This window comes from Talpa europaea, assembly GCF_964194135.1.
Source record: "Talpa europaea genome assembly, chromosome: 3".
In the NCBI taxonomy this organism is placed as follows: Eukaryota; Metazoa; Chordata; class Mammalia; order Eulipotyphla; family Talpidae; genus Talpa; species Talpa europaea.
In genome coordinates this window covers 108,922,589-108,949,730 of record NC_140069.1, presented here as the reverse complement: position 1 = coordinate 108,949,730, position 27,142 = coordinate 108,922,589, and the positions used below count along the sequence as shown (strand labels likewise).

The 27,142-nt window shown below is 37.1% G+C and overlaps 2 protein-coding genes across 2 annotated transcripts in view; one reads left to right on the top strand and one right to left on the bottom strand.

Annotated features, from left to right (window-relative positions):
- GRM3 (glutamate metabotropic receptor 3) overlaps positions 1-14,648 on the top strand; it is a gene marked incomplete at both ends in the record, with an annotated part of 84,406 nt that extends 69,758 nt beyond the window's left edge. The window contains 2 exons of the mRNA XM_084230359.1: positions 546-720; positions 14,575-14,648. Of these exons, the coding sequence (XP_084086485.1) occupies positions 546-720; positions 14,575-14,648 (249 nt within the window). The remainder of the gene's footprint in view (positions 1-545; positions 721-14,574) is intronic.
- An 8,107-nt stretch (positions 14,649-22,755) lies between these two features.
- Positions 22,756-27,142, bottom strand: part of ELAPOR2 (endosome-lysosome associated apoptosis and autophagy regulator family member 2) — a gene marked incomplete at its 3' end in the record, with an annotated part of 62,096 nt that continues 57,709 nt past the window's right edge. Inside the window, exon 20 of the mRNA XM_084229699.1 lies at positions 22,756-22,815. Within this exon, the coding sequence (XP_084085825.1) occupies positions 22,756-22,815 (60 nt within the window). The remainder of the gene's footprint in view (positions 22,816-27,142) is intronic.

Genomic DNA, 27,142 nt, shown 5'->3' with positions numbered 1-27,142 from the left:
TTACACAGAGAATACCTGATTTATCAAAATTCTACAGAGATGTCAAGAAATGAATTAAAAGAGTAGCCCACAAAAAGCAAGTTGAAAGTGTTCCCAGTACTGAAACCAACAGTTGATAAGGCAGGAATCCCAGCAAGAGATGGAAAAGCATAAAAGATGCAATTTTATTCATAATATCACAAACCTTAAACTATGTTGACTGACCAAAACCATCACTAATCTGGTCATTCCATCATTGAATATTTATATCTTACAATTTAAGAGTCTGACTTCAGAGGCTCTACAGAAAAATCTCTATACAGATATAAAGAAAATAAAACAAGACAATTCATGTGACATATTAGCAAGTGTTCAGGCACCCAACACTAAGGGTGTTTGTTGCTTACAACTCCTAAAAATCCAAACTCAGAATATCTAATATAATCCCTGTGTGGGTTTGGCTACAACAAGAGCAGAACTGTGGAAAATACTGGGTTTTTCAGTTTGGGCATTGTTCACTGCTTTAGCTGGCCGCCTGACTGAATTTACAAAACTTTTTCTTGTAGGTACAGACAACAACCATGTGCATCTCCGTTAGCCTGAGCGGCTTCGTGGTCCTGGGTTGTTTGTTTGCACCCAAGGTGCACATCATCCTATTTCAACCCCAGAAGAATGTGGTCACACACAGGCTGCATCTCAACAGGTTCAGTGTCAGCGGGACTGGGACCACATATTCTCAGTGTAAGTACAGAATTTGGCACTAACCCCTTCATACCTAGAACTGGAGTGGTAGGCAGGTAGGGGAAAGCAATGGACATAAGCAGGAGCAGAAAACATATATCCAACCCAGGAACAATCTCAATTCAATTTTAATAACGTCTGACTCAATCACCATGTGCCAGGTGATATGCCAGGTGCTAGGGACATTTTGGTGAATAGAAGATTCAAAGTTTCACTTATCAGTACATACATTCTATCAGGGAAGACAGATATTAAATCTGTAACTGCATTGAGAGTTGGTTTTTGACCATGATATGGAGTCTAAGTATGTGGTTGCTAGTCCTGAATCTGTAATCAGCTCAGTAGAGTATCTTGGGACCATGAATGGCTCATTCTAGCCTTGGCTTACAGATTGCTCTAGAATGTTGGACTAGATATATTGGATGTAAAGTGTATTGGATGCTTAAGTTGCTTCTTGAAAAATTAAAAGATAAGCAAATTAGAAAATGCTATATCCTAAACACCCCATTGGAAGTTCAAAACATCTTTAACATGAGCATGTTAAAGGTCTTGAAAACCTCTATAGCAAGGAAACCTGTTTAATTAACTTTGCTAGGTTCTTAAAAGTTTCTGACCATAGCAAAGCCAACTCAGATCCCATGAAACACACCTTGCAAAATGTTGGAATAGTTTTTCCCCTACTGCAATGACCTTTTTTTCAGCTGAGAGCCAACTGACAAAACGGTGTGAACTGAGGATTCCAGGATAACCTCTAGTCCCAAATCATCTCTCTCCTACTGGCCTGCAGATATATGAAACACTCCCTTTAGAGAATCACTGATTTCATTTCAGTCATCTAAAGTACAAATATACCTGAAGAGGACAACCTTTTTAGACATTTCTGCTCATTTATGGTATGAAGTAGGAAAAATTCACTCACAGAAGAGGGAAGGGGAATCAGTCATGAGAGGAGGGAGAAGGACTGGAAGCGACAGAGACAAATGACGACTTCACAATTTTGCCTGGAGTCGATTAGAAAGGATACTTCAAAATAGCTCGGCATCACAGAGAGAGCAATCGAATTGCATTAGTGCCCCAGTTTTTCCAACAAAGTACATAATTTAGGGCAGCCCTTCCCCCAGCAAACAGAGGCAAGACTGTGGTTCAGAGCAGGATTCAGTGAGACAGTATTTGTCACCCCTCTAGGTGTACTGCTCTGGGGGTGAAGACCTCGCTGTTTTTTCAGCCAGGTTTCCAGGCCTCATAGCTCTTGAGTCAAGACACGGTAAAACCTGTGAAATCATATTTCTTGGATTTTAAAGAAACCTGCTATTTCTTAAGCAAACAAATCTCTCCTAACCACCCAACTGTTACAGCTATCTAGACCAGACAGAAAGAACAGACAATAAAACAAACAAAAATAATTACAACAGCTAACAGGAACTATTATATATTGTTTTGTATGTGCTGGGTGCTGGGCTAAATGTTTTCTGTGTGTGTCCACATGCACTACAACTTATATAATGCTCAAAACTTGGAAATAAAGAAACCTGCCAGGACACAGATATTGTGAGTGGCAGAATCACTGTTTCAAGTGTTTCTCTGATTTCATGGCTAGAACATCAAACCGGTGTTGTACAGCTTTGCCCAGAAAGCAAGCTAAGAAAGTTACCACAAAGCCAGATACTTGGTAGCATTTACAAAGAGAACAAAGGGAAGGTTTACCCTAGGCTACACATCAAGATTTATGCAGGCAAAAACAGTCTTGTTGAGAGCATAGGGCTCTTGGTTGTTATTAGAACAATTTTAGCAAAGGCTTTAACTGCTCCACAAATATTTGTTTAAAATTTCATATATCTAGACTCAGTAATTTAGAAGTGGTGAACATTTAAAACACATATACCAGGTATTACTAAATTCCTAAAGGGATAATAGGAGCATTTTACCCTATCAGGTCTCTCCTCATTTTTGGAAATATCCATTGACACAACAACAATGTAGTACAAGGGACAGGCTTAAGCTGTCACTCAGTATGTGAATCTGTTAGTGCTCCAAAGAATACTTCATAGGAGGCAGCTACGGAACACACTTTAGGATTGTTTGCTACTCAGTGAAATTCTAAATAAATTTTTATCTTTAAAAATGTCTAAATTTAGACTTCATTTTTAGGGCAATTTTCCTGTGGTTTAATCCAAATTAAAGAAGTAGTATTTTAAAAAGTAAAGTGTGTATATGACATCTTTAGGGCATTTCAAAGACATTTTCTTTGCATTTCCAGATATATCAAAGTACATAAGTAATAGAGACACTGGTTTTACTTATAATTCTAAATATTTTATGCAAAATAGTTTTATATTAGTGGACTCATTTTGTCCAGATATCAAAATATTACAAGTTCCATTTTGTAAGAATATAGAGAAATAAAGTTACTTTTCAAGGATGTACATGGTTCAGAGTTGACCCTGGATTTCCTGATTTGTTATTTATATCCCTTCCATTTTACTTAGCTAGAATTATTGTTACAAAATTCATTCATGTTTGCAGTGCTTGAGTTCCTTCTCTCCACCAGAAATTTCTAAGCACTGTACACAGTGGTGCCTCGGACTGAATCTCAGGTCCCACAAAGCTTAGTGCTTAGAGCAGTGGTTTTCATACTGTAGAGTATAACCCATTAAAATTTATTTAGTGTGTTTGACCAACATTTTAAAAAAGGAAATAGAATTTTAAAATAACAGAGTATGTCATCTATAATAAGGGTTCATACAATTTCCTCCAGAGTATATGTATGATACTGGGTCTATTTCTATTACATAAGAAATATTACATTTCTTGTGAGTTGCAACCAAATTGTGAGTTGTAACCAAAAAAATTTGAAAGCCACTGGTCTACAGGACTAGCTCTATAAATTAACATGTTACTAACCCGCTTTATTGAGAATTTAAGCAACTCGTTTAATGTTTCAGTGTCTGTTTCCTCCATTACATATTCCGCTCAATTTATATCCACATTGCCTTCTTAAATACTGGGAAATATGTTGTTTTATAAATCAGGAAAAATTTCTTAAACTACTCTGAGTTCAGTAGGTAAAGTGTGTGTTTTATTTAAGTTGTAAGTAATTCTTCCAATTAACGTTATACAGGAATTTCATTTATTGAGTTATTGTTACCTTTTATTGCTACTGGTTTTCTGACTTATTTTTTTCAGAGGTAAAAAGCAAAACTTTATGAATGAATGAAAACATGCTAGCATAGCAAAAGGTTTACTCCCCCCGCCCACACACAAACATATTTAATTCTCTATTCCCACGCAATAAGAGTCCCAAATTCATTTAGTGTTTTGAAACAACAAACCTTTCACTATTTCTCATAATTTTGTCGGTCAGGAATTCAAGCTAAGTTCAACTGAGCAGTTCATCTTCTCTATTCAGACAAGACTGAGCTGATCTGTAGGATGCAGAATGCTTTTACTTTTTGTTTGACAGCTCAGTAGGAAGTCTCTCCACATGCGATCCCCAAGTGCATGACAGACCCTACCTGTCAAAGAATTTGTGGCCATTTCTATGACGTGACTGTCTCTAAATCCTCAATTAATCCAGTACTACACTCTAACGGGGGATTACAACAATTTATCTCATTTAATCCTAGGTAACACTAAAAAGACACCTAGACTAGAAGGCTACAGCCACACTCACTCCCAGTAGTTCTCAGGCAAGAGAGTAGGGAAAAGATCTCAGACTCTGGAGCCTAGGTGAGCTCCCTTGACACAGCTAAGGTGGGTGATAGCAGAGAGTATTAAAATTGAGTTTTAAAAGATGAATATCTGCTCTAAAAAGTTTATGACCAAAGCCAGAAACAGTCCTGGAATAAAGGACATAGCTAAGATATTTTTGCTTAGATATTTTGAAAAACTAACTGCTTGAGAAGTGTTTACAAATTACTAGATGCAAAAACAATCTGAGTTATATTTGACTAACTATACACAATGGGAGTTAGAATTATAAAACTAAAGGAGACATTAATTTCTTTCCATTAGGTGTAACCATAGGTTCTCAATATTTGCATCAAAAAAAAAAAACCCAAAAAAAACAAAAAAACAAACCTCTTGGAGATGAAGATACCCAATCCCCATCCAAAGAAATTCTGATTCACATGATTTAGGCAAAGGCAAGAAATCGGATTTGAAACAGATATACAGCTAGTTCACTGGATGTGGTACTAGCAAAACATTTTGAGAACCTTGACCCAAACCATATTGTCTGCTCATCTAGATATCAGTGAAGATCAGGATAGTGCTCTGAAAAGACCCTCAAAGAGGAAGCAGCACTGGGTTTGGCGAGGGAGAGGCATTCTGAACTCCCATTCTTTGCCTCATAAAGTCAGTGACCACAACCCATGTAGTTATTTCTCCAGTTCCCTCTGGAAGTTTCCAGAGAAGGCATTTCTGACATAAAATCACCTGGCTACTCAGAAAACATGCACTGAAAATGGGCTGTACCTGCCAATAGCACTGTTTCTCAGAGACCCTGAAATACTAAACCCGCACTTGTAATGCTGCTCCCACACCCACACACACATAAGCAAACAGCTTTTGTATTTGAATGAGAAAGAAAAGAGGTCATTCTTTATTTTGTTCAGCTTTAGAAGCAAAGGGACTTTCCAGAGCTGTTTCCCAAGGACAGGCAACCAAGAACGCGTGCTGCAAATGTAAGTGGAACTGCATCATTTTCAATGCAACAAACTGGATGTACATGTGAGGTTACATAGCATAAAACTCTAGAGGACCCACATGGGTCAGAGTGTTGTTGACATGAATATGGGTTTGCACCAGTATAAACTGGGGATAGAGGTGAGAAATGGAGTGTGACCAATAGTCTTTGGAGCTATTATGTACCCAGACTTGATCTTATGGGGTTGTGCATTTCTCTTGCTCCTGGTGATCATTCAGATGTATGTATGTCATTATCATAAAGATCAGCCAAGAGGCTTCTGCTAACTAATGACACCCAAATTTGCCTCCCCAAGGAGTCATAGGCATATGGAGATTAATTTCCTCTGCCAAAACCTTATTCAGAAAGTCACTTGTTTAGGTAGTAATGTGGGAACTGGTCAATTAATGCAATTATTCTTTGTTACAATATATTTTCACACCATATAGTTTTCCACAGAGGTACGGCAAAAAAGCAAGCACCTGAGGACCAGACTGCACTTCTCAAGAGCCAAACCTTTGAAGATATCCCACTTAGCAGAGGGCAAACCATTGCTCAAGTCTGAATATGACTTTATAAGAGAAAAGAAATAGCACCTTTATGCCCAAGTTTCTTCTCTACAGTACAAGTCTGGAAAAATAGAATAATATGGTTGCAGCTTGCAGTTCAGGGAGTCCCATAATGACACTATGTACTAGTCTAGCCAGGCAAATTAGCAAGTTATTTGGCAACACAGACTAAGTTGACAGTCTTCTTTGCCACAGGCATAAGTATATTATAAACATAAATCCTCACTGGCCACTGCAAGAGGAGCCTAGAGTATTCAGCAAGTTAAGCCATCTGCTTCTAGGCAGAACACAATTAGTGCATCCAAATCTGATAGATGCCAATCCATTTTCGTTATGAGAATGGGGGAATAGACTCTCCAACAGTAATAGGTAACCCTACATGTATTAGGGAATTGATGTTTAGTACCTCTCCCATCTTCTACTCAATATTCCCATTGGATTTGTCTCACACTCACTATTTGCAATCTTTGACTCATTTTCTCTTTACCTCTACTACTAGGTTTTCCCCAAGCAAATAAAGCCCATCTTCTTTAATAATAGTGACCAGAAAAGCTGGAACTGAAATGGAAGCTAAGGATTATTTTTTTCAAAGATTTATTTATTTATGCATACAAGAGCTGGGGTGCAGGCCAGAGGTGTGGCGGGTGAGAGGATTCACCAGAGACAGAGTGGGGAGCAGAACAGGCAGATCTATTGAAATATACTGCTGAAGGGAGAAGCAGGTGAGACAGGAGAGTTCTGCTTTGCCATGTGGGTTAGCTCTCTGGTGGGGGCTCGAACTCATGCTTGATAGTGCTGAGACTTAACTCCTTGCACCACCAGGGAGGCCCAGGATCATTTATTTAATAACTATACTTCTAAATGAGAAAACCAGGCTCCTTTTGTTAAATACTTTAAGGAATATGATAACTGATGTCACAGATAAAACTCTGAAAAGCTGCATGTGGCTTCTCTGGTCTCTCTGGATTGCCAGTTTCAGTTCAGGTAGAAAATTCATCTCAGAGTCTATTCTCACAATGAGAATCTAATTTAATGATATTTGTAAACTAAAAGCTTTCCCTTCAGCATCAATCTGATGGTATCTTGTTCTATCCACATATATGCAGACTTGTTTTCCTCTCTGAAATCCATACCAGGTTGTTCAACAGCATAAATGCTGTCTGTCTGAGACTTCAGTGATCTCTAGTATCCAGGTTACACACAGAGAAGGTGTGATATTCCAGAAGATTATCACAAAGTTTCTTAGAAAATGTGATTTGATGAAGATAAAGCAGTATTGTTAGTGTGACCGGTTAAAATTTTATGTCAAAGATATTATATCTCTAGTTTAAATAAGATTAACTCCACTAGAAAGGACTATTGCCTGACTTTAAAACCAAGCATCACTTTCTCAGACTACACTGTATAATTCCCACTCTGTTCTCAACATCTGAATAGAATGTAATAGCTTTGAGATTTCCTAAACCAGAGAATTCAATATTGCATGAGAGATCTCTATAGTCATGCATTTCCACATAACCTAAAATTTATTAATGTTCTTGTGAAGGTGCTCCCAGCCTCAGAACTACGCAGATGTGTTCATACAAAAAGAACTATGTATGAAACAAAATACTGCTTATACCCTGATTTCAGATGACCAATATCTTACAACAAAGCAACCACAAGATTTAACATCATTTTGATGTTAAGATATTATACTAGGGCCTCCCCAGTGGCACAGCGGTTGAGCGCTGGGTTGGGAAGCTGCCCATGGCCTCTGCTGCTCTGGTTCAATCCCCAGCTACCAGGTGAGGGTCCCACATGGTGCGCAGACCTCTCTTGCCGCCCGCTGCTTCCCTCAACAGGGTACTTTGGTCCTTCTGCCTGTTCTGCTCTCAACTCTGACTCTGATGAATTCTCTCACCCTCCCGTGCTTCTGACTGTACCCAGTACTTGTATAAATAAATAAATAAATAAACAAACAAACAAATAAATCTATCTTTAGAAAAAAAAAAGATATTATACTCTATGCCTCTTTCCTATGTGCTGTTAATTTTAAATGAAATTCTCTAAAGAACATCCAGAAATGGAGATATCTGTTATGCCTATAGCAGAAAAGGCCTACTGAGGGAATGTTGGTTATTTTTTTTTAATTTATTTATGCATACAAGAACAAGGGTACAGGCCAGAAGTGTGGGGGTGAGAGGATTCACCAGAGACAGAGTGGGGTACAGAACAGGCGGATTGCTGAGGGCAGCAGCAGGCGAGTCAGGAGAGGTCTGCTGCGCCATGTGGCGCCTGGCTGGGGATCGAACTCGTGATGCAGTGGTTGCAGAAAGCTTCATAGGTTGTGTCTTAACCCCTGTGCCACCAGGGAGGCCCTTGATGGAATGTTTTTAAAGCCATCCACTCTACCTGGAGTAATTTCAGAGGCCTTGGAGAGGGCCCACTAACCTAGGAAATGTGACCAATTTGATCAGCAATTCAGTCATTCATTCAAGAAATGTTTGGGTCCTAGCTCAGCTGGAGGCACAGACAAAGCAATAATAGATAACATATGTGATTAAGTGATATGAGGAAAGTAAAACGGGGCATAAACATGTAAGGCTTACTGGGGATAGAGTATTCATATATTTTTTTTTTTCTGTAGTGTGTCCTGGAAAGGCCTCTCTGATAAGGTGACATTTGAGCAGAGGCATGAAGGAAATGAAAGAAGAGAGACATGCCAATATCTAGGGGAAGGACTTTCCAGGTAGAGAGAACAGAAAAGGCAAAGGCCCAAAGTTGGTCGGACATCACAGAGGTCAATGTGACTAGAGGGAAATGAAAAAGGTGAAAGTGTGAGGAGACAGGATAGAGAGGTCACAGAGCATAGACTCTGAGGGTCACTATTAAGGACTTTTGTGTTTTGAAAGAAGTGGGAAAACAGTGGAAGGGTTTCATCAGTGGTGTTACATGACCTGACTTTAAAAGGATCATTTCATCATTTTAATTGTGTGAGCAGAATATAAGGCAGGGAATGGGCAAAGATCACTGAGGAGGAACTTACTGCATAGTTCCAATGGCGGTGGCTTATATCAGAATGGTACCAGTGGAAGCCAATAAAGTGTTTAAAACCTGTATGTAACTTGAAAATGAAGCTATCAAGTGTAGCTCCCCTAGAAAAGAAGACTAAAGCCTGACAATAGTTTTAGGCTTTATACCTTGACAACTAGACACCGTAGTACATACAATTCTTAATTGCTCAAGCCTCGGGGTGAATCATAAGCTTATGATTCTTGCCTGAAAACACATTTGGAGAGAAAAGATGAGAACTTAAGATTCTGGGCAACTAAGAGGAGGCAAGAAAAATGCAAAACAAGTAGAAATGTACAAATAATTATTGTGCCTTTTCACTTATAAATTATTATATTTCCACTTTTGTACTTTTTTGTGTGGAAGAAAAAAATAAAAGAACATGATTGGAAAGGCAGCATGATGTGGCAGCAGTAGATGGAGATATTTAGCTGAAAACCAAGTGGGATTTCTGTTGATAAGAAAACCAACTTATATTGTGGGGTTATAAAAAAGGTACAATGCTGTATTTTCTCTTTCCACTAATCTTATATCATAAGAAATAAGTCATTGAAAGAAGGAGTCCTTGCTTCCTTAGTTCTAATTCTACATTTGGAAATTATATCTTGTATATTCTTATTTTTATTCCACATCATAATGAATAGTATTTCATCTTAAATCCACTTTAATAGTTGTAGACTGTTACATGGGTAATAAAGGGGAAACACCCCCTGAGAATCTAGCCCACATTTCTTAATAACATATTCTCTGTCTTCCACAGCTATCAAATCAGTGTCTAGTAATGTCTTTGGCCCAGGTAGCATATATTAGTCAGCAAATGAACTTCAAGAGTGGGACTGAGGGATGCCCCCGTGGCACAAGTTAAGATGAGTAAGAACACAGGTTCAATGACACAACAGGAGGATAAGGCAACAAACATATGGTGGAAATTTGATTCCATGACCACAGCATTAAAATATTTAAACATGCTGGGAAAATTATTTGGGGTCACCAGGAGTAAGGAAATGGAATAGATGGGAACGAACTGGAATGTCTGTTCTGTTTAAGTGTTTTCTTTCTTTTCTGGGTCTGATATATTACATAGTGTAATATATCAGGAGCCAAAACTGAGCCATTAAATTGACCAACAGAGTAGGCACCCATAAGAATCTATTAAATAAATATACTTAGCATGGATTGAGGCCACAGTTACCTGAAAAAAATAGTCATTTTCTCCAAAGCTTGGCCAGTCTGAGCATTACTGGGGGAAGAGAAATGGATTTCACTGTGTGAGATAGAGCTGTCACTTAGATGCATTCATTGATCTTCAATGCTTCATCAAGTTTATGAAGCAAAATATGCCTTCTGATGGGTGTGAATAACCCATCTGTAACCAATGGTAGGAATTATTAGGTCATTTTCAACTATCTGCACTTAGAGTAGCAGAAAGCACCACCTTAGCCTAGAGTAACAGTTGCTACTCACCCCCTAGTCCCAGGGAAGTAAAAAATAAGCCTGCACACTTATTTTTGACAGAAAGGATGATTACAGAAATCTGCTTAACCGCACTTAAGAAAATGGGCTGAACCTACACCATTAAAAATCTCGTGAGAATTTCACTAGAATAATAGCAAAAGCTCATCACAAACACACACGCAAAAATGATAGTACTTTGCTCTTCCACATATTTTACTACCTTGGGGAATAACAGATGGACTAATACTGGAGGCATATGTAAAATATTTATGAAAGGCAAAGTAATTGAGATAGCAAACTCATAAAACAATAATTTCCTCTACTATATTCAGCAGCATGTGCAAAAATGAGACTATTTTTCACATAATAAAATGTACTGGCAAAAGTCACAGATGAAACAGTAAAAGAGAAGCAGAAAAACGCATGTTATAGTTCCCTTCAATACACTAAAAAGTGACTAGGGAAAAAATGACTGCTGAAAGTACCTTGTGAGTATTTCTGCTATTGTTATTCCTTGTAACAATTTAAATTTCTCTCAAAGAGTTTAGGCATTCTTACATGGGATGATCTTTTTAATAACCTTATGAAGCAGGTAGACAACTTAGTTATGCTGTGAAATTCCATAATGATGTCCACGGGGTATACATAGAAGGCTCCTTGAAACTATAACCTGCGGATTTTTCATGTAGCTACTTTTGTGTATACCCTGTACTTCTTACCTACCTAGTCCAAATACATCCAATTTGAATGCAAAGAGCAAGCAGATCATAACCTCACTTTTAAGAAGAGCATTACATCAAGTTCCACAGTAATATAGGGAATATCACAGTAGGTTTCTAATACACTTTTTAAAAATACACGTAGAGAAGGGTATTATACTAATCCCAGGGAGAGAGAGAAGGGCATCAGCCTACCAGTCCATGGTTCTCCTAGACTTATCCCCATGACATATCATTCCTCTTTAATCTCTGAAAATGAAAAACCTGCACAGAAATAATAAAACTTGATCCTAGAAAAGATGAAGAGATTAGCCAAAATGTCAAAAGCCACACACCTGCTATAGGGTGTTCTCAGCCTGAGCCAATCCTCTTTGCAGGGACGGTGGTGATCATTGTTACAGTGTGGCTGGAGAAGCCTGAAGCCTACCTGGCCCAAACAAGGTTGACCATGGGTGTCACATTTGCTGGTATTTCTTCATGTTAAAAGATTACTCCCTTTTTGAAACTTCCATTGGTTCTCTCACTTTCTTGGGAATGCAACCACTTACACAAACATCCAGGAAATATATGAGGGTCTATTCTATGACCAGTATAGGGACAAAATAATTAAAAATGACAAAGTCCTTGCATATTATCTAATCAAAGGTTTAAGAGGTAAGATACTAACCAAAAAACAAACAAACAAACAAATAAAAGTAAGCAGCAACAACTGGGCTAGACTTTTAAAATGCAGTAATGTGATTAAAGAGGGAAGAACTTTCCAGATAGATGCAAAAAGCTCAAGTTGCAAAACAGATAAGCTGTTTGAGGACAAAAGCATAAAAGCAGGGGTGAAAAACCATGAATGAGGTAAATTCTGAAGGATAGGCATGGTCTAAATCACCCTGGGGTTTATATACCAGTGTAAGAAGTGCAAAAAAGGGAAGCCACTGGAGTGTGTAGGTGATTTACATTTAAAATGATACTCTCTGCTGTACAGAGAATGTATTGCAGGAAGCAAGTGTAAAACAGAGATACCAGCATGGAGTTATTGCAGTCACCAAAAAAAAGCTAATGATGCTCTCATACAAGATGGTGGATTCAGTGACAGCAGTAGTTAGATGCAGAGATTGAGTTTATTGGACCTGAAGGAAAATTTGACATGGAAAATAGGACAAAAAGAGAAATGAAGTATAAATGTCAGACTATTGGTTTAGGTAATTGTCCAGATGGTATGAACACCCACTGAGGAAAGGAAGACTTAAATAGGCCTGGGTATGCTTTGGTCACTTGAATTTGAAATGTTTATTATATCACCTTGGGATGTCAAGGTAATATAATTGGATACAGGAGGCTACAGAAAGAGCACATACTGAACACCCTGGAGGGCTCTGCCAGGCTTCCAGTGAGCGATGATTTGAACTCCCTTCACCTGTTTTTTTCTCTTTTTTACTGACCTTTGGTGAAGCCAGATTTAGAGTATATGAAGAAACTTTGCAAAGAATAAAATAAAGTACTCACATTTAGAACTATCATCACTATCACTTTCCATCAAGTGTTTATCTCAGATCAGTATTAAAGTCTCCCTTCTCGAATTTCAGAAAGTGTAAATTATGTCACCCTTGCCCCAAAGATATTATAGCTTTTAGTGTGCTCATATTGTAAAGAAAAACTGAACCAGATCTAAAGATGAGAAAAAGAAAAAAGTATCCAAGAGTTAGTATGTCACAGACTAGACTTCATAGATTTCTCACATACCTAATGAAGTAACGGATGTAAACTGAAGGGTTGTAGTTTCTCTAGTGAGCATGCAAAAGACCTCAGTGCTCCATGTATGGTGAATGTTTCCTACCAAATGCCATGTAATCCCAAATTTCAGAATTAGTTGCTTCTTTGTAAAGAAACTCCATGAAAGATGCAATTTTATGGGGTAAAATATATTTATGATTAAGCCTAAACACTTTAGCATGAAATTAGTTTACTTACTATTAACCAAGAGATGTGCCCTTAGAGCCTGGGACCATTGAGTGGTCAGTTTGACCTGGGCTGCGATCACGTATCCAAAAGAATCAGCTCCCTCTGACCAGGGTATATCCTCATGACCAGGCCAAGGGATAGGACGTAAAGGTGTTGTAAGGCCACCTCTGAGTGGAATCATCTCATGGAGAATGGGGCTTGTCACTTTTGACCTCATTCAGTGTGGGGAAAGAAAAAGCATTACGGATAAAATAGATATAACTTATCTGTACCTGGATTTCTCATTAAAACAAAACATCCGAAACACAAAAGCGAAGAACCGTATGTGGGAAAACCAAGTTCCATAAAAAGAATAAGCATACATACCGTATTGTATTCACACCAGGCACTGTTGTTCTCCTGCCGTCAACAGCAGCAGCATCATGCGTTTGGAATAGCTTGTTTTGCGACCATCTCAGGCCGGGTGGGTTCACCATCAGTTCTAGAGACTTGAAAGAGAAAGTCGGAGCGCGTGGCACCATCCCTACAGGCTAGGGGAAGCACACCAGCTGGGAGACAGCAACTTGAGCCCCCTTTGAATCTCTATACACGCTTTTCTCTGGGCTTTCTCTGGCATTCTCTCCGTGGTCTCTTTCTCTCGTAGCTGCTCCGCCATCGCCGTCACCAAGTAACGCCGCCCTTACATCCCTGACTGCTAGGCGCAGGTGTGCACACGTGCACATGCGCACACAGGTGTCCAGAGTCAGGCACGTACGCCCCACAGCCACGTGCCTTCTGCCTTAACACAATCAAGACCGCAGGTGATACGCACAGAGGCCAATGGTGTAAAAGGCTGCCCAACTTCATTTACGCTACATCTTTCTTTCTGAAAACTGCTATGAATTTCAAGTACTCAGCACCCCGGGTCTCACTAGAGTTTTCACTGGGATTATCCATTTGAACAATGAAAATATAGCAAACCATTTTCTAAGGCAGTGGAGTTCACAGATGACTCGTGGGTCTACAGAAGAGTCATCCCTGCCCAGAGAGAAAAAGCTAATTAAGATATTGAAAAAAGTAATTAATTTAACAGTCTTTAAGAAATTTGCAGTGGGCAAATTTATGTCTTAACCAGTTTATAGATTACCAAAGCTGATTTTAAATCCACAAGTGACTTCTTCCAACAATAATTATGCTTATAAACTCTCTCCATGAGATATGACATTAGTAGAGATATTTTCCAGGACACAAACTAATTTTGAGGCACATATATTTTAAATGTTCCCTACTACAGCATTAAATCACTTATCATCTTCCAATGCCGAGTTAAAAATGAGTTTTAAACTTAATTTTAACTAGTATAGTGAGATTATCTGTGCCATTGCCTATGTGACCCATTTGACTAATGCTGAATTTCCTGTCCTGCTTTGTTTTGCAGCCTCTGCCAGCACGTATGTCCCAACGGTGTGCAATGGGCGGGAGGTCCTCGACTCCACCACCTCATCTCTGTGATTGTGAATTGCGGTTCAGTTCTCGTGTTCTTAGACTGTTAGACAAAAGAGCTCACGTGCAGCTCCAGAATATGGAAACAAAGCAAAAGAAAACCCCTAGTACCTTTTTTTAGAAACAGTACAATAAATTATTTTTGAGGACTGTACAGTATGTAGTGATGTGCTAGAATTTTTAGGCTGATTTTAGTGCCCCTATTATTAATAATTCCCAGAACATGGAAATAACCATTGTTTACAGAGCTGAGCATTGGTGACAGGGTCTGACAGGGTCAGTCTACTAAAAAATATGGTGGCAATATTAGGTAACTTTTTTTCCTATGAAGTTTTTTGTAGGTCCTTGTTGTAACTAATTTAGGATGAGTTTCTATGTTGTATATTAAAGTTACATAATGTGTAACGGATTGTTTTTCTCAGCACAAAAATAAAAAGCATCTGTATTAATGTAAAAATATTGAAAATAAAACCGTCAAGGTTTTCCAGCATGGTGGATAATGGTATGTTCTTTTTGAATCACTCCAGGTAATTTCAGTATATTGACTTTGAATCATTTCTACTTTTAATGTTGAAAAATGTCTAATTGTGCACCTCTTCTCATCTATATACACTTAAAACACAAGTGTTTACCCTGCTAGAGAGCTGTGTGCAGATGTAGACTTTTCATAAATCACAATGGTTAGGAATTGACAGACAATACCATATGTATATTGGTTACTTTTAAGCCACATCTATATAGCAGCCTGTTATTTATCCAAATAGGGCTCTGAGGCAAGAAGGAGAGGGTTTCAACATTCTGAATGCAGAGACCACAGTGCTCCAGGTAAGGTTTGTAAGCTCTCCTTTCTAAAATCAACTTAATTACTAGTAAGGAGCCTGGGAGATCATCTTGTTTTTTTCATTGGGAAGTCACCCTCACCGTTCATAACTGAATGAGGCAATAAAGATGCAGGCTAACTTATTTTCCAATATCCCAGTAACAATGCTCAGGCAGAGAAGCTTGTCAGTTAACTTGAATATTTTACTAACTTCAATAAAGAAGTGAACTGGGAAAGCATGGATAAGCGAAAATGGGCTTATTCTTAGTAATACTGTCCTATTTCTCCTTGTAAATGCTTCAGTGGCTAATCATTTACTAACATTGAAAAACTCACTGAGACCCTAACTACCTGTCAGGTCCTGCTTCAGTTCCAGTGAATAAAGTATACTGCGGTTGATATAACAACTTACCATAAACTGTGTGGCTAAAATTATAGAAATTTATTCTCTCATAGTTCTGGAGACCAGAAGTCTGATATCAAAGTACTCCAGGGCCATAGCCCCTCAGAAGTTCTAGGGGAGAATGTGCTCTATGCTTGTGGCTTTTGGTAGCTGCCAGTTTCTATGACTTGCATTGACATCACTCCAATCTCTTTCTCTGTGAGATTCCTCAGTATGTCTCTCACAAGGACACTCATCATTAGACAAACCCTCAACCACCCCACCGCCCAACCCACCATAATACAAGATGATTTCAAAATCCTTAATTACATCTGCAAAGGTCATTTTTCAAAATAAAGTGACAATACCAGGTTCTAGGGATTAGGATGTCGATATATCTTCGGACGGTCCACTATTCAGACTATGACAGAAAGAAAAATAAATAAGATGTAATGCCGACCTTTAAGAAACATAAAGAGTAACTGAGGAAAACAAAGAAAAGGAAGTGGAAAATCAGTGGAATGAGGAACACATCACAGGTTAAAAATCCAGTTTTGTTAATCAGGACCTACCTATACAACTCATAAAACACTTAAAAGAATAATGAGCAGATGCACAAAAACCTGCAGAACTGGCCTTGAAGGAAATAAGGTGAGGAGTCAGATGTTAAATATTCTCTGCTTCCTTCTGGATGCATCTGAATCAGCAACTTAATCAATTCATCCAAAACTCGCCAGATGGTCAAAGATAACAGTGCCTACCAGGCCCTGAATTCTCATACTCAAATACAAACCTAGGATTTAAGGAGTGGGAGGGGCAGATTGGTGATAGATTCAACAACACTAGATGACAAAGAAAAATTCTGCTATGACTGACATTGGCAGGAGTGCTAAATTTGTGTGCTCAGATGAGCATCTGCTCAAGATAACTTTGGAAACAACCCAAATGCCCAAAAATAGATGACTGGATCAAGAAGATGTGGTACATATATACCATGGAATATTACTCAGCATTCAAAAAAGATAAACACATGCAATTTGCAGCAACATGGATGGCGCTGGAAGGGATCATGCTCAGCGAAATAAGCCAAAAAGAAAAAGAAAAATACCGGATGGTCTCACTCATAGCAGGAATCTAGAAAACTTAAATAAGGGACCAGGAAAATGAATAACTATAAGAAAGTGAAAATCAAAATCAACAAAAAACTATGAACCAGAGACACTTTTAGGGGGGCGGGGGCAGGAGGGGAGGGATTGGGGTCAGAATGGGGGGGCTGCAATTGTATGGGGAATATAACAATAAAATTTATTAAAAAAAAAAAAACAAATAAAAAAAAAAAAAAGACTGAGGCAAGGCTGATGGGAAAGAAAATAAGCTCAATACACTGGTGGAATGTGCCAGTCTCAGGAAGCAATAGCACATGGGTTGCTCATAAACAAAGTTGCTCAGATGACTAAAACAATCGAATTTATCATGCTTTTTTTTTTTTTTAACTAGACAGTGGGACTGTGGGTAAATTTTGAGAAAACAGTTTTTGAGCTGGGTTTTGATCTATGGCCACTACACTTCACACCTTGCCTGCCTGCTGAAAATGCATTAACAGACCAACTGCTCTCATCATTTTCTCCTTCCCCACCACAAGTCTTCTTTCTGATTTGAAAGTGCCAACATATTCCCCAGAAATAATCTTTTTAAAAACAGAGTATATGTGGAAAATAGCAGTTATAAGATCTTTTATATATAAACCATTTCAAACAAACAGGTTTTGATTTTTTTAACTCCAGGAACAACATTTTATCCTTCTAGAACATAAAACTGGTTGAGTTGATCCATTTTTGCTAAAACTTCCTGAATTTAAGAAACTCAGGCAAATGATGCATCCCACTTATAAAAACGATACATAGAACCTAACAATATGCTTGATTATCATTTTTGGTTTTCTAGGTATTTGCAGTTTCTGAAATGCTCTGTGTCCTCTGTAGTTCAAATATTAATAGTTCCTCTTGCCCACTCAGGTTTATCATGGTAAAATAAAAAGTTATGAGGCTAGCTGGCTTGCAAACCACACTGAGGACAGATTAAGAGCAATGCTGAGAAAGAAGTAATACTGGTGTACCTTTACCATCTCCAGCTGCATGTTTTCTTCCAACAAGTACCCCTGCTTTACTCATTTATTCACTCTGACAGCTTTGAGCCCCAGAAGTGTTCAGCAAAGGGCTCTATAGATGGAGAAGTAAAAAAATAAAGTGAGGTGCTGCGAAGATGAAACACCATTGTGGATTACAACAACCACATGTCTAATGACAAAGGTCCAAAATCATGAGTATGCAATTGCCATTCCTGTTCTATGACAAATTTAGATTCACCTAATTCCTACTAGCTTAACGTTTACCTAACCCAACTAATGGTAATATATCAGTCGTCTGAGTTAAGAAAATATTGGTCCCATCCAAACCAAACTTACCAATATCCACAAACTATTTTAGATGAGTTCTCCCAAGAATCATGAATAAGGTAAGGAAAATTTCAGCAAATTAAAAACCTTATTGGGGACACTCTATTTAAGGAAATTAGAGATGTTTATCGAAACACCAATCATTCAAGAAATTTTAATGTCTTCAGCTGTTCAGTAAGTCCTCTTAATTTTAAATTATTTTATTGGGGTGACATTGGTTTACAACAGTGCATATATTTTAGGGGATAAGGGTTCACAGGATTTGGTAAATGTGTATATACTGAGGTGTGCCCCCTTGAAAGCATGCAAATCAGCAGGGACTTTTCGTTGTGATGCAGCTCAGGATTTATGCTGAAACTACTTTTAAGCATATATAACCCCTATTTTCATATTGTTAAGTGGGTCTATATTTAAGATTGATATATTATCTTAAAATACAATTACCTTAGCCATAATTGTTTTAAAACCCCCAAAGAGAAAGGCTTTTAGATAAATCTTGCTCGCTTACACTGAACCAATTCAATTACTCTAGTTTCATCATTTGCTTGTCAATATCTATAATCAAGTACCAGAACCGCAAATGGAACTCAGAAGAGTATTTGACTATGTCTTTGGGTGTGTGATCAAATCATCAGAGGAATGTGAAGGCTTATTTTCTTTTTAAACATTCTAGATTCTTGAGAAAATATTAAGGTAGTAAGATCCTAAAATGCAATGTATCAGTGTTTGAACAGATTCTTCTGAATAATTTTGCTTGTGTATGACAGTGATCTAAACCAGAGGTCAGCAAACCACAGCTCCCAGGTCAAACATAGGCCAGCAAGAATTTTATTTTTATAGACCTTGTGAGTGAAGAATGTTTCTGTGCTTCTAAATAATCGCAGGGGAGGGAGGAACAAAAGAAAAATATTTCATGACTAATGAAATTTAAATGAAACTCAAAATATGGTGTATATAAAGCTCTTTTGGAATGCAAATACACCCATTTGTTTAGATATTGTCTGTAGCTGCTTTCATACTGCAGTGGCAGAGCTAAGGTGTTGCAACAGACACCATATGTCCTACCTAAATATGACCCTATGCAGAAAAAGTTGCTGGCCTCTGATCTGGACAATTATAATAATACTGTCAGTTCACTTGCAATTATTTGTCCCCATCTAGAAGTTTTACTTCCTTCATATATGATCCTAAATGAAAACTCATTTGAAAATGTTAAACTGAAAGAAATAAAATCAATAAGAGCATAATCTCTGACCAGTTACTGTGAAAGTAAACTCCATTTCAATATTAAAGGAATGATTAAAAAAAATTTTACAGTTTACTCCTTTCAGGAATGTTTCTTTAGGGTAACCTTAATTTAAGATTTGGGCCTATAAATATGAAGTAATACTCATGGTTACAATGCCACAGGTATGAAGGTATATTAGGTTTTTTGAAGATTTACTCTACAAATCTTTTTTGTGAGAAGGTGAATGTGAGCATATACTGACTTTAAACTTCCCATTGTGCAATCTTCCCACCCCAACTCCCAAGAAAGTTACTTTTATGAGAAGAGAGAAATGTTCTGCACACTAGCTTCCATTAGAAATGACAATGAGCCATAGGAAGTAGCCCTATTGATAGACCTGAATTAACAATTGACCAGATTAGTTCTATAGACCCACAGTCAATCATGACCCACCACTTGGGAATCTGAAGACTTGATTAGACCCAAGTAATTCTTCTGTATAACTATTTAAACTACATCTTCTCCTTGGGGGAAAATATATTAAAAATAACAAAAATTAAAACATTTTTAATCCTGGAAAGGACTTGATTACTTAGTAGCCAAAGAGGGGGATGTCAACAGGAATAAAATTTAATCTTTTAAACCAAATCAACACATATCAAACTGCTCAGCACTGTTAAATGGATGGCATCATATAATTTCTCCATAGATGACATGGTCTCAACCAGTAGAAAACTGATTTAAACATATTTTGACAGAGTGCTAAGAGATACTATAGGCAACAGTTGACTTAATGAGGTATTTAAAGGCTTCAAAACTGTGCCTTTTAGAAAGATAAAAAATAACTTCTACTTCAACGGGGGAGGGGAGAAGGAAAACCAGGTGTCAATTAGAAGTCACAGAAACATGATTGATTTGTTGATGACTTTCAACATTCCTCTGAACACTGCAAAGGCAAGACAAAAACTGAAGTGAATTTCATAGCCAGGATTGGTTTGAATGTTTTCCTCAAAATATTCTTTCTGTCACATTTCTTCAGTGTTTGGAATAAAATTATAAGCCACTAGAATCTAAAGGAAAATGGTAGCTCTTTTCCAAAGATGGGACTAAGCTGACAAAAATCTATTTAATATCTAAAATTAGATATAAAATAAATAAATTCTACAATACCAACAACATTTTCAGTGAGTTCATTAAAATTTAAGTCACTTTTGACATGTCAGATATTTTAGGCTATGACAGGAAAAGACAGAAGCTACCTGGGAGCAAGTCCCAATTATCTTTATGGCTTAGAACATGCATGTGGAACACAGTAAAAGATGGAGAGAGGTGACAGGTGATTATGTAGAAACTGCCTGACTGTCCAGTATGCACAACTTTGCCAAGTTTCCTCTAAAAGTGCATTTCAAATATAGTCTCATTCTTCTATTTAAATTTTGATCAGGATGGGGGAAAGCTCATTAGCACTGTTAGCAGGATAAAAATGAGCATTAATTTCTTTTATAACAAAATTAAAGAAATTAAATATGTAAAGGGTTATGACTTTGACTCATGTCCCAACCCAAACTCACCACAAACAGTAAAATAATGGCAACCTCACCTATATTCATGACCCCAATAACACAAATGTATACAAGATAAACATTCATTCAACAATAATGGAATAGTCCAGTGTTTTACCCACCAGCCAAATACACACATTACTTATTTTTTACCCATTTTCCACAAAAATAAAGGCATTACCTGATGAATCAAAAGTTACAAGTCATTCCTCATTGAAAGACTTGTGGCAAAACATTCAACAAATCCTACCCATATGCCCTAGCTTGCTTAGCCAATTACCACTATTGTAAAAAATCTGAATTAAGACCTGCTAAGATTACTTTTTATTGGAAACAAACCAGAGCACCTTAGATCATCAATGGCCAGGAAACCCCACTCTTTCCTAATTCTAACATAATTAAGACTCACACTAAATTAGTCAAATCCAACTTCATTTAAATTTTTTCAGCCAATAATATTCAATCATGTTAACATTAGTAACCCACTCATCATAGGAAATATCTCAACAATAAGAATCACGTTTGTATAAGAAAAGTTATTTCATAACGGTTTATGGTACAACCACATTCTCATTATGAAACAATTATGTGCAGTTTTCCAAAACTGAATTCCTTCCTTATTGACTTAAAATTTTTCATGAAAGTCACTATCCTTAAAGTCTTGTAGCAGAAAAATGACCATATAACCTTTGGGGCAAATGTTCCACTGCTATTTTCTGGTGACCGTGAAATTGCCCCAATATCTTTGGAAAGTTATCTGTGTTCTCTCACACAAGTCACCCCACTTGCTTCCTCATAATTTTACAATAATTTGACAAACAAGCTTTCCCACTCATTTTTTTTTTAAATTATATTTCAAGCACTACATAAACTGTTTTAAGCAATTTGATTTCTAGGATACTGTCAACTTCTTTCCACTCATGGAAAGTTGAGGCTTCTCCTTGCCTTTTTTTTTTTTAAGATTCCTCAATATTTTCGGTCAAGTCCTTTTTACCAGTCCCAGTAAAGGTAGACTCTCAGGCAATGTACATTTACAAAACCCCAGCACAGGATGACTCTTCCTAAAAAATTACTGCTTACTTCAGTTTCTGAAATCAAGAAAGATATCATATGGAAAAAATGAAAAAATATATTCCTTCTTTGTTCATCAGTTTTAATAGAAAAGATGTTTTAAGGTCAGGAAAATAAATAATGGGAAAAATAAGTATACCTTTAAAATTTTTTTCAAATCTCCCCTTAAATACAAACAAAGAAAAGACATAAATGTAATCACAATTCATATGTTCACATCTTCCTTCAAAAGCACACTTTTTATGTTGAAACTATAAAGAACAAAAGTTACCCATTCATTATACGGCATGCATCAGCAGTGCACTGGTGGGCTTAACCTTGGTTTTCAGTAACATGTATATACAGATAAATCTCTTCCTGAGTTTAGCTTCATCTTCAGTTGAGACCCAAATCACTTGCTTTTCTATTTTTGGCAAGATATTTGACCATGTGATAAGGCATTCAAACATTACAACCTCCATCCCTTTCCAGTGGCAGGACCCTCCATGGTGAGATCACCAATGTGCCAGGTATGAGGACAGGCTCTAAACTACGGTCTTGTGAAACCAGAAAGCAGGTTCCTTTGCTCATTAGTCTGAAGGCTACAGCACTGGTCTTTTCATATATTTGGGGATCTTGAGGTTTTCAGTTGAACTGATTCAAAATGGTCTTCCTTATCCTATGAAGAAATACAAAAACAAAATCAACTGCCAAAATTCCAGTAAGATTTCAGAATCTTATATGACCAGAAGGAAAGTTCTAGAAATTGTTTTATTCCCTGTACCTATCACTTGTAATTAGGCTTTTACTTATAAAGGAGAACGGCAGATATAAAACAGCATGCCTACCCTGAAGGAGGCTTCTGATGTCCAGGAGATAAGACAGAAAATCCAAAATAGAAGCAAACACACAATTGCTATAGATACCAAAAGACGTATCAGTCATTCTTGTGGAGAAACCGCTGAGACCCTTATCAAGGGGACAGCTGACCTGGGTGCTAAAATAGATGACCTTGCCATGTGACTCACAGAAAGAAACTAAATTTTCTTCAGATAAAATAGGCTAAGTAATAACAGGACAGTAGAAACAAATAAGAGCACCAGCAAGACATTTGATCATAAGTTCACTGATGTGTTTTAGGAAATTATTTGGGGTACATGCCTACTTAAGATATTAAAAACAATTATCTTAGATAATAAATAGAAAAATTAAATGCAAATATATTATTGCTGGTATTTGTTATATAATACATTCCAAATGTAACCTATTAAAATAAATCAGACTTATTTAATGAAGAAAAAGAAATAAGAGGAAGGATTTCACCCAGACTTTTTATTGTTAAAATTAGAAAAAGCTTTCTGAAGTCTGCTGGAATGGGGTGGGGGTAGGGGAGACTATGCTTTGAAGACAAGATGAAAAAACGAAGATTATTTTTAAAATAAAGGAAAGAGGAGGCAGACACATCCTAGGTGCAAATGGATATATGTCTAAAAAAGAGAAGTAAAATGAGAAAATAATAGGAAGTAGACAGTGAGTATCTGTCAGGACAAACAAGATTGTTTTTGTGTTTTCTCTCATTTGAGTATAGAAGTTGAAGACTTCAGACAAGCTTTAGAGCCACAGCAGCAGAATTACAGGAAAAAAATCACAGCGTGAACACCAACATTTCACTTTTCCCTGCCTTTGTTGAGATGACAAGGCCCTGGGAGAGCACACTGCAGATCTCCTCAGTACTCTCACTGGCTTTGAAAGAGTTTGCCTAAGTCTCATGTTTACAAGCCTTAATTTTTTTTAAAAATAACCATTGATAATTCATATATTATTAAGCATCTGTTATGTTGCAGGAACAGGACTAAACTTTAGGGGTAAGAATGTCAGCCCTCAAAGAGTCACATTCTATTACAGGAAAGAGCTTTAGGGTATCATCCATGAACTAGAAAGGAGATCTGAGATTCATGTGGCCTTTCCTTGAGAAGATTTGATTCAATCTGTTCCTAAGGAAAGGGCAGCAAAGACCTGCTTTATCTTTAAAGTAATATTGAAGATAAAACACTGAAAACTTTATAAAATGCTAGGTTCAGATAGGGCTTTAGATGCTATGTCCTTTGTGTTCGTATGGGACTTTGCTCCTATTGCTGATCGTATGTGTGTGTGTGTGGAATTTCCTGACAGAAGAAATTGTGTCTCACTCATTTTCTTCAATTCATAAAATGTGAATGAAGGCCTTGCACAAGGTAGGATTTAATCAAAGTTATGAAAATGTTGTGAAAGAGTTCATTGTAGAAGGAAAAACAGTGGAAAGAAATTCAGGAGATATTTCAATTCTTCTAATTCTTATCTAAATCCCCTCTTGGACAAATAATGAATTGCTCTAAGTCAGTTTACTTGTGCATTAAATAAACATGTCATGCAAAATGATTATTTATGCATACAAGAACTGGAGTATAGGCCAGAGGTGTGGGAGGTGAGAGGATTCACCAGAGACAAAGTGGGGAGCAGAACAGGCAGATCTACTGAAATACACTGCTGAGGGGATCAGCATATGACAGGAGAGGTCTGTTGTGCCATGTGGGTTAGCACCCTGGGTGGGGATCGAACTCAGGCCATTGTAGATATGGCACTGAGTTTGTTAACCCCCATCCCACCAGAGAGGACCCAGAATGATATTTTAAGCTCTGAATTCAAGAATCTACTCAAATGCCAATTTCTCCCAGAAGTTTCCCCTTTATCACTACCCACTTTCCTGTACTCCACTCTCTGTGTCCAAGAGAATTTACTTAATTTTCTTGCCATAATGGATGATGGTGTGTGTGTGTGTGTGTGTGTGTGTAATGTACATATGTCCTCCTCCAATAAACTAGTCTCTGAGAAAAATAACTGTCTAGCTTGACATATCACACACGAAAGAGTATCTAACACACAGTCTTTCATAAATGATTGTGAAGTGCACAAGTAAAAGGAACAATGAAAGAAATCAACTAAAATAACTTTTTTGATTTGCTGAGAAAGTCAAGAAAGATAAATCTGTAAATAAAACCCTGCAAGTCCAGGGCACTGGTAGGGAAATACCAGCCTTTAGAACACAAATAAAGATACATTAGATACACAAATCTTATATGACACATATGTAAGAGACTTGCAAACATTTTCACTCCATGAGACCATGTATAACAAAATTTAAAAAATAGAACACACAGTAATACTTGTATAATAATAATATCCATAGCAGCTTCATTCACAATTTGACACTAGAAATAGCACAAGTATGTATCAACAGAAGAGTGAATACATCTTGTAGGATAAAATATCCAAACTATAGAATATTGTTCCTGAAATAATGATTAACATAACAAGGTAGCTGAATCTCAAAAATATTTTCCTGAATGAAAGAAAAGTTACACAAATTATACACCTATTGTATAATTTCAATTATATGAAATTCTAAAATAAAACTAATCCATAGATTAAAATGATCCTGACAGCAATTTCCTTTAAGAGATGATGAAGGGGATTGACTGCATGCAAAAGGACCCAAGTTTACTTTCAGGGTTGATGCTAATGTTCTATATCTTGATAGCATTTAGAGTTACACAGGTCTATGCATATATCAACATTCATCAAATCACGTTTGTGATGTGGGCATTTCACTCTATGTAAACATTTTATCTTAAAAATTGAAAATGTTAAAAAAAATTGAAAATATTGAATCTTTTCATCACTTACAACTTTCCTGATGCATTTAGGGGTAAAATGCATTGAAGTATGCTCTTACTTTGAAATGCATCCCCCAAAAAAGATGTATTGATAAATGGATGAAGGGATAGAAATATGGAGAGGTAATAAAGCAAATACAGTAAAATTTAGGTGGTGTGTATGAAGTTGCACCATTATACAATTCTTTAAACTTTTCTGTAATATTGATATCTCTCATTTTAAAAACTTAAAAAAAAATTGTTTACTAAAATTGCTATTCAAAACAAAACGTGGTACATTGAATTTTTTCAGGGAGAAAAACTCTATTCTCCATATTGTTTTTATTTTATTTATTTATTTATTTTTTTATTCAATTTTATTTTTTTTATTTTTTTAAATAATAAATTTTATTTTTATATTCCCCATACAATTGCAACCCCCCCCCCATTCTGGTCCTAATCCCTCCCCTCCCGCCCCCCACCCTCCCAAAAGTGTCTCTGTTTCATAGTTTTTTGTTGATTCTGATTTTCACTTTCTTATAGTTATTCGTTTCAATTCTCTGGCTATAAAATAACAGTACTTAAAAGTTGTTGATGGGCCTCCCAGATGGCGCAGTGGTTGAGCACTGGGTTGTGAAGCTGTCCACAGCCTCTGCAGTGCAGGTTTGATCCCCAGCCACCAGGTGAGGGTCCCACATGGCAAGCAGACCTCTCCTGCCACCTGCTGTTCCCCTCAGCAGTGTACTTCCTCAGTCTACCTGCTCTGTTCCCAGCTCTGACTCTGGTGAATTCTTTCACCCTCCCGCGCTTCTGACTGTATTCAGTGCTTGTATAAATAAATAAATAAATACATCTTTTAAAAAATAATTAAAAGTTGTTGAGGAAACACTTAAAAGTTTATGTAATACTTAACCTACTCTTTCCCCTGAATAATTTCCACTTATTCCTTCACTCACCTTAGAGTTCACTTTCTCTTGAAAATCTTCCTAGCACCTAAACAGTTCCTTCTTTATAAGATCATGCCTTTGTAGATATGGAAACACAAGATTAATAAATAGCAAGCAAAAGAAGTATAAGTAAACTGATGATGGGAGATAATTCACTATGAGTCTCTGTTCTGCTTATGCATGGCTTGTGAGAAAGACACTGCTTGTCTATTGTTCTAGATAATCTTCTTAAACATATTTATATTATAAAAAGCCTGGATGATGAAAATAATGTCTCCATCCAGAACAAATAAAAAGTTTGCTTACAGTCCTGGATGTCAGAGATAGTATCTCCCCTTGGAAGGCAAATGGCAGACTTGCTTACTTC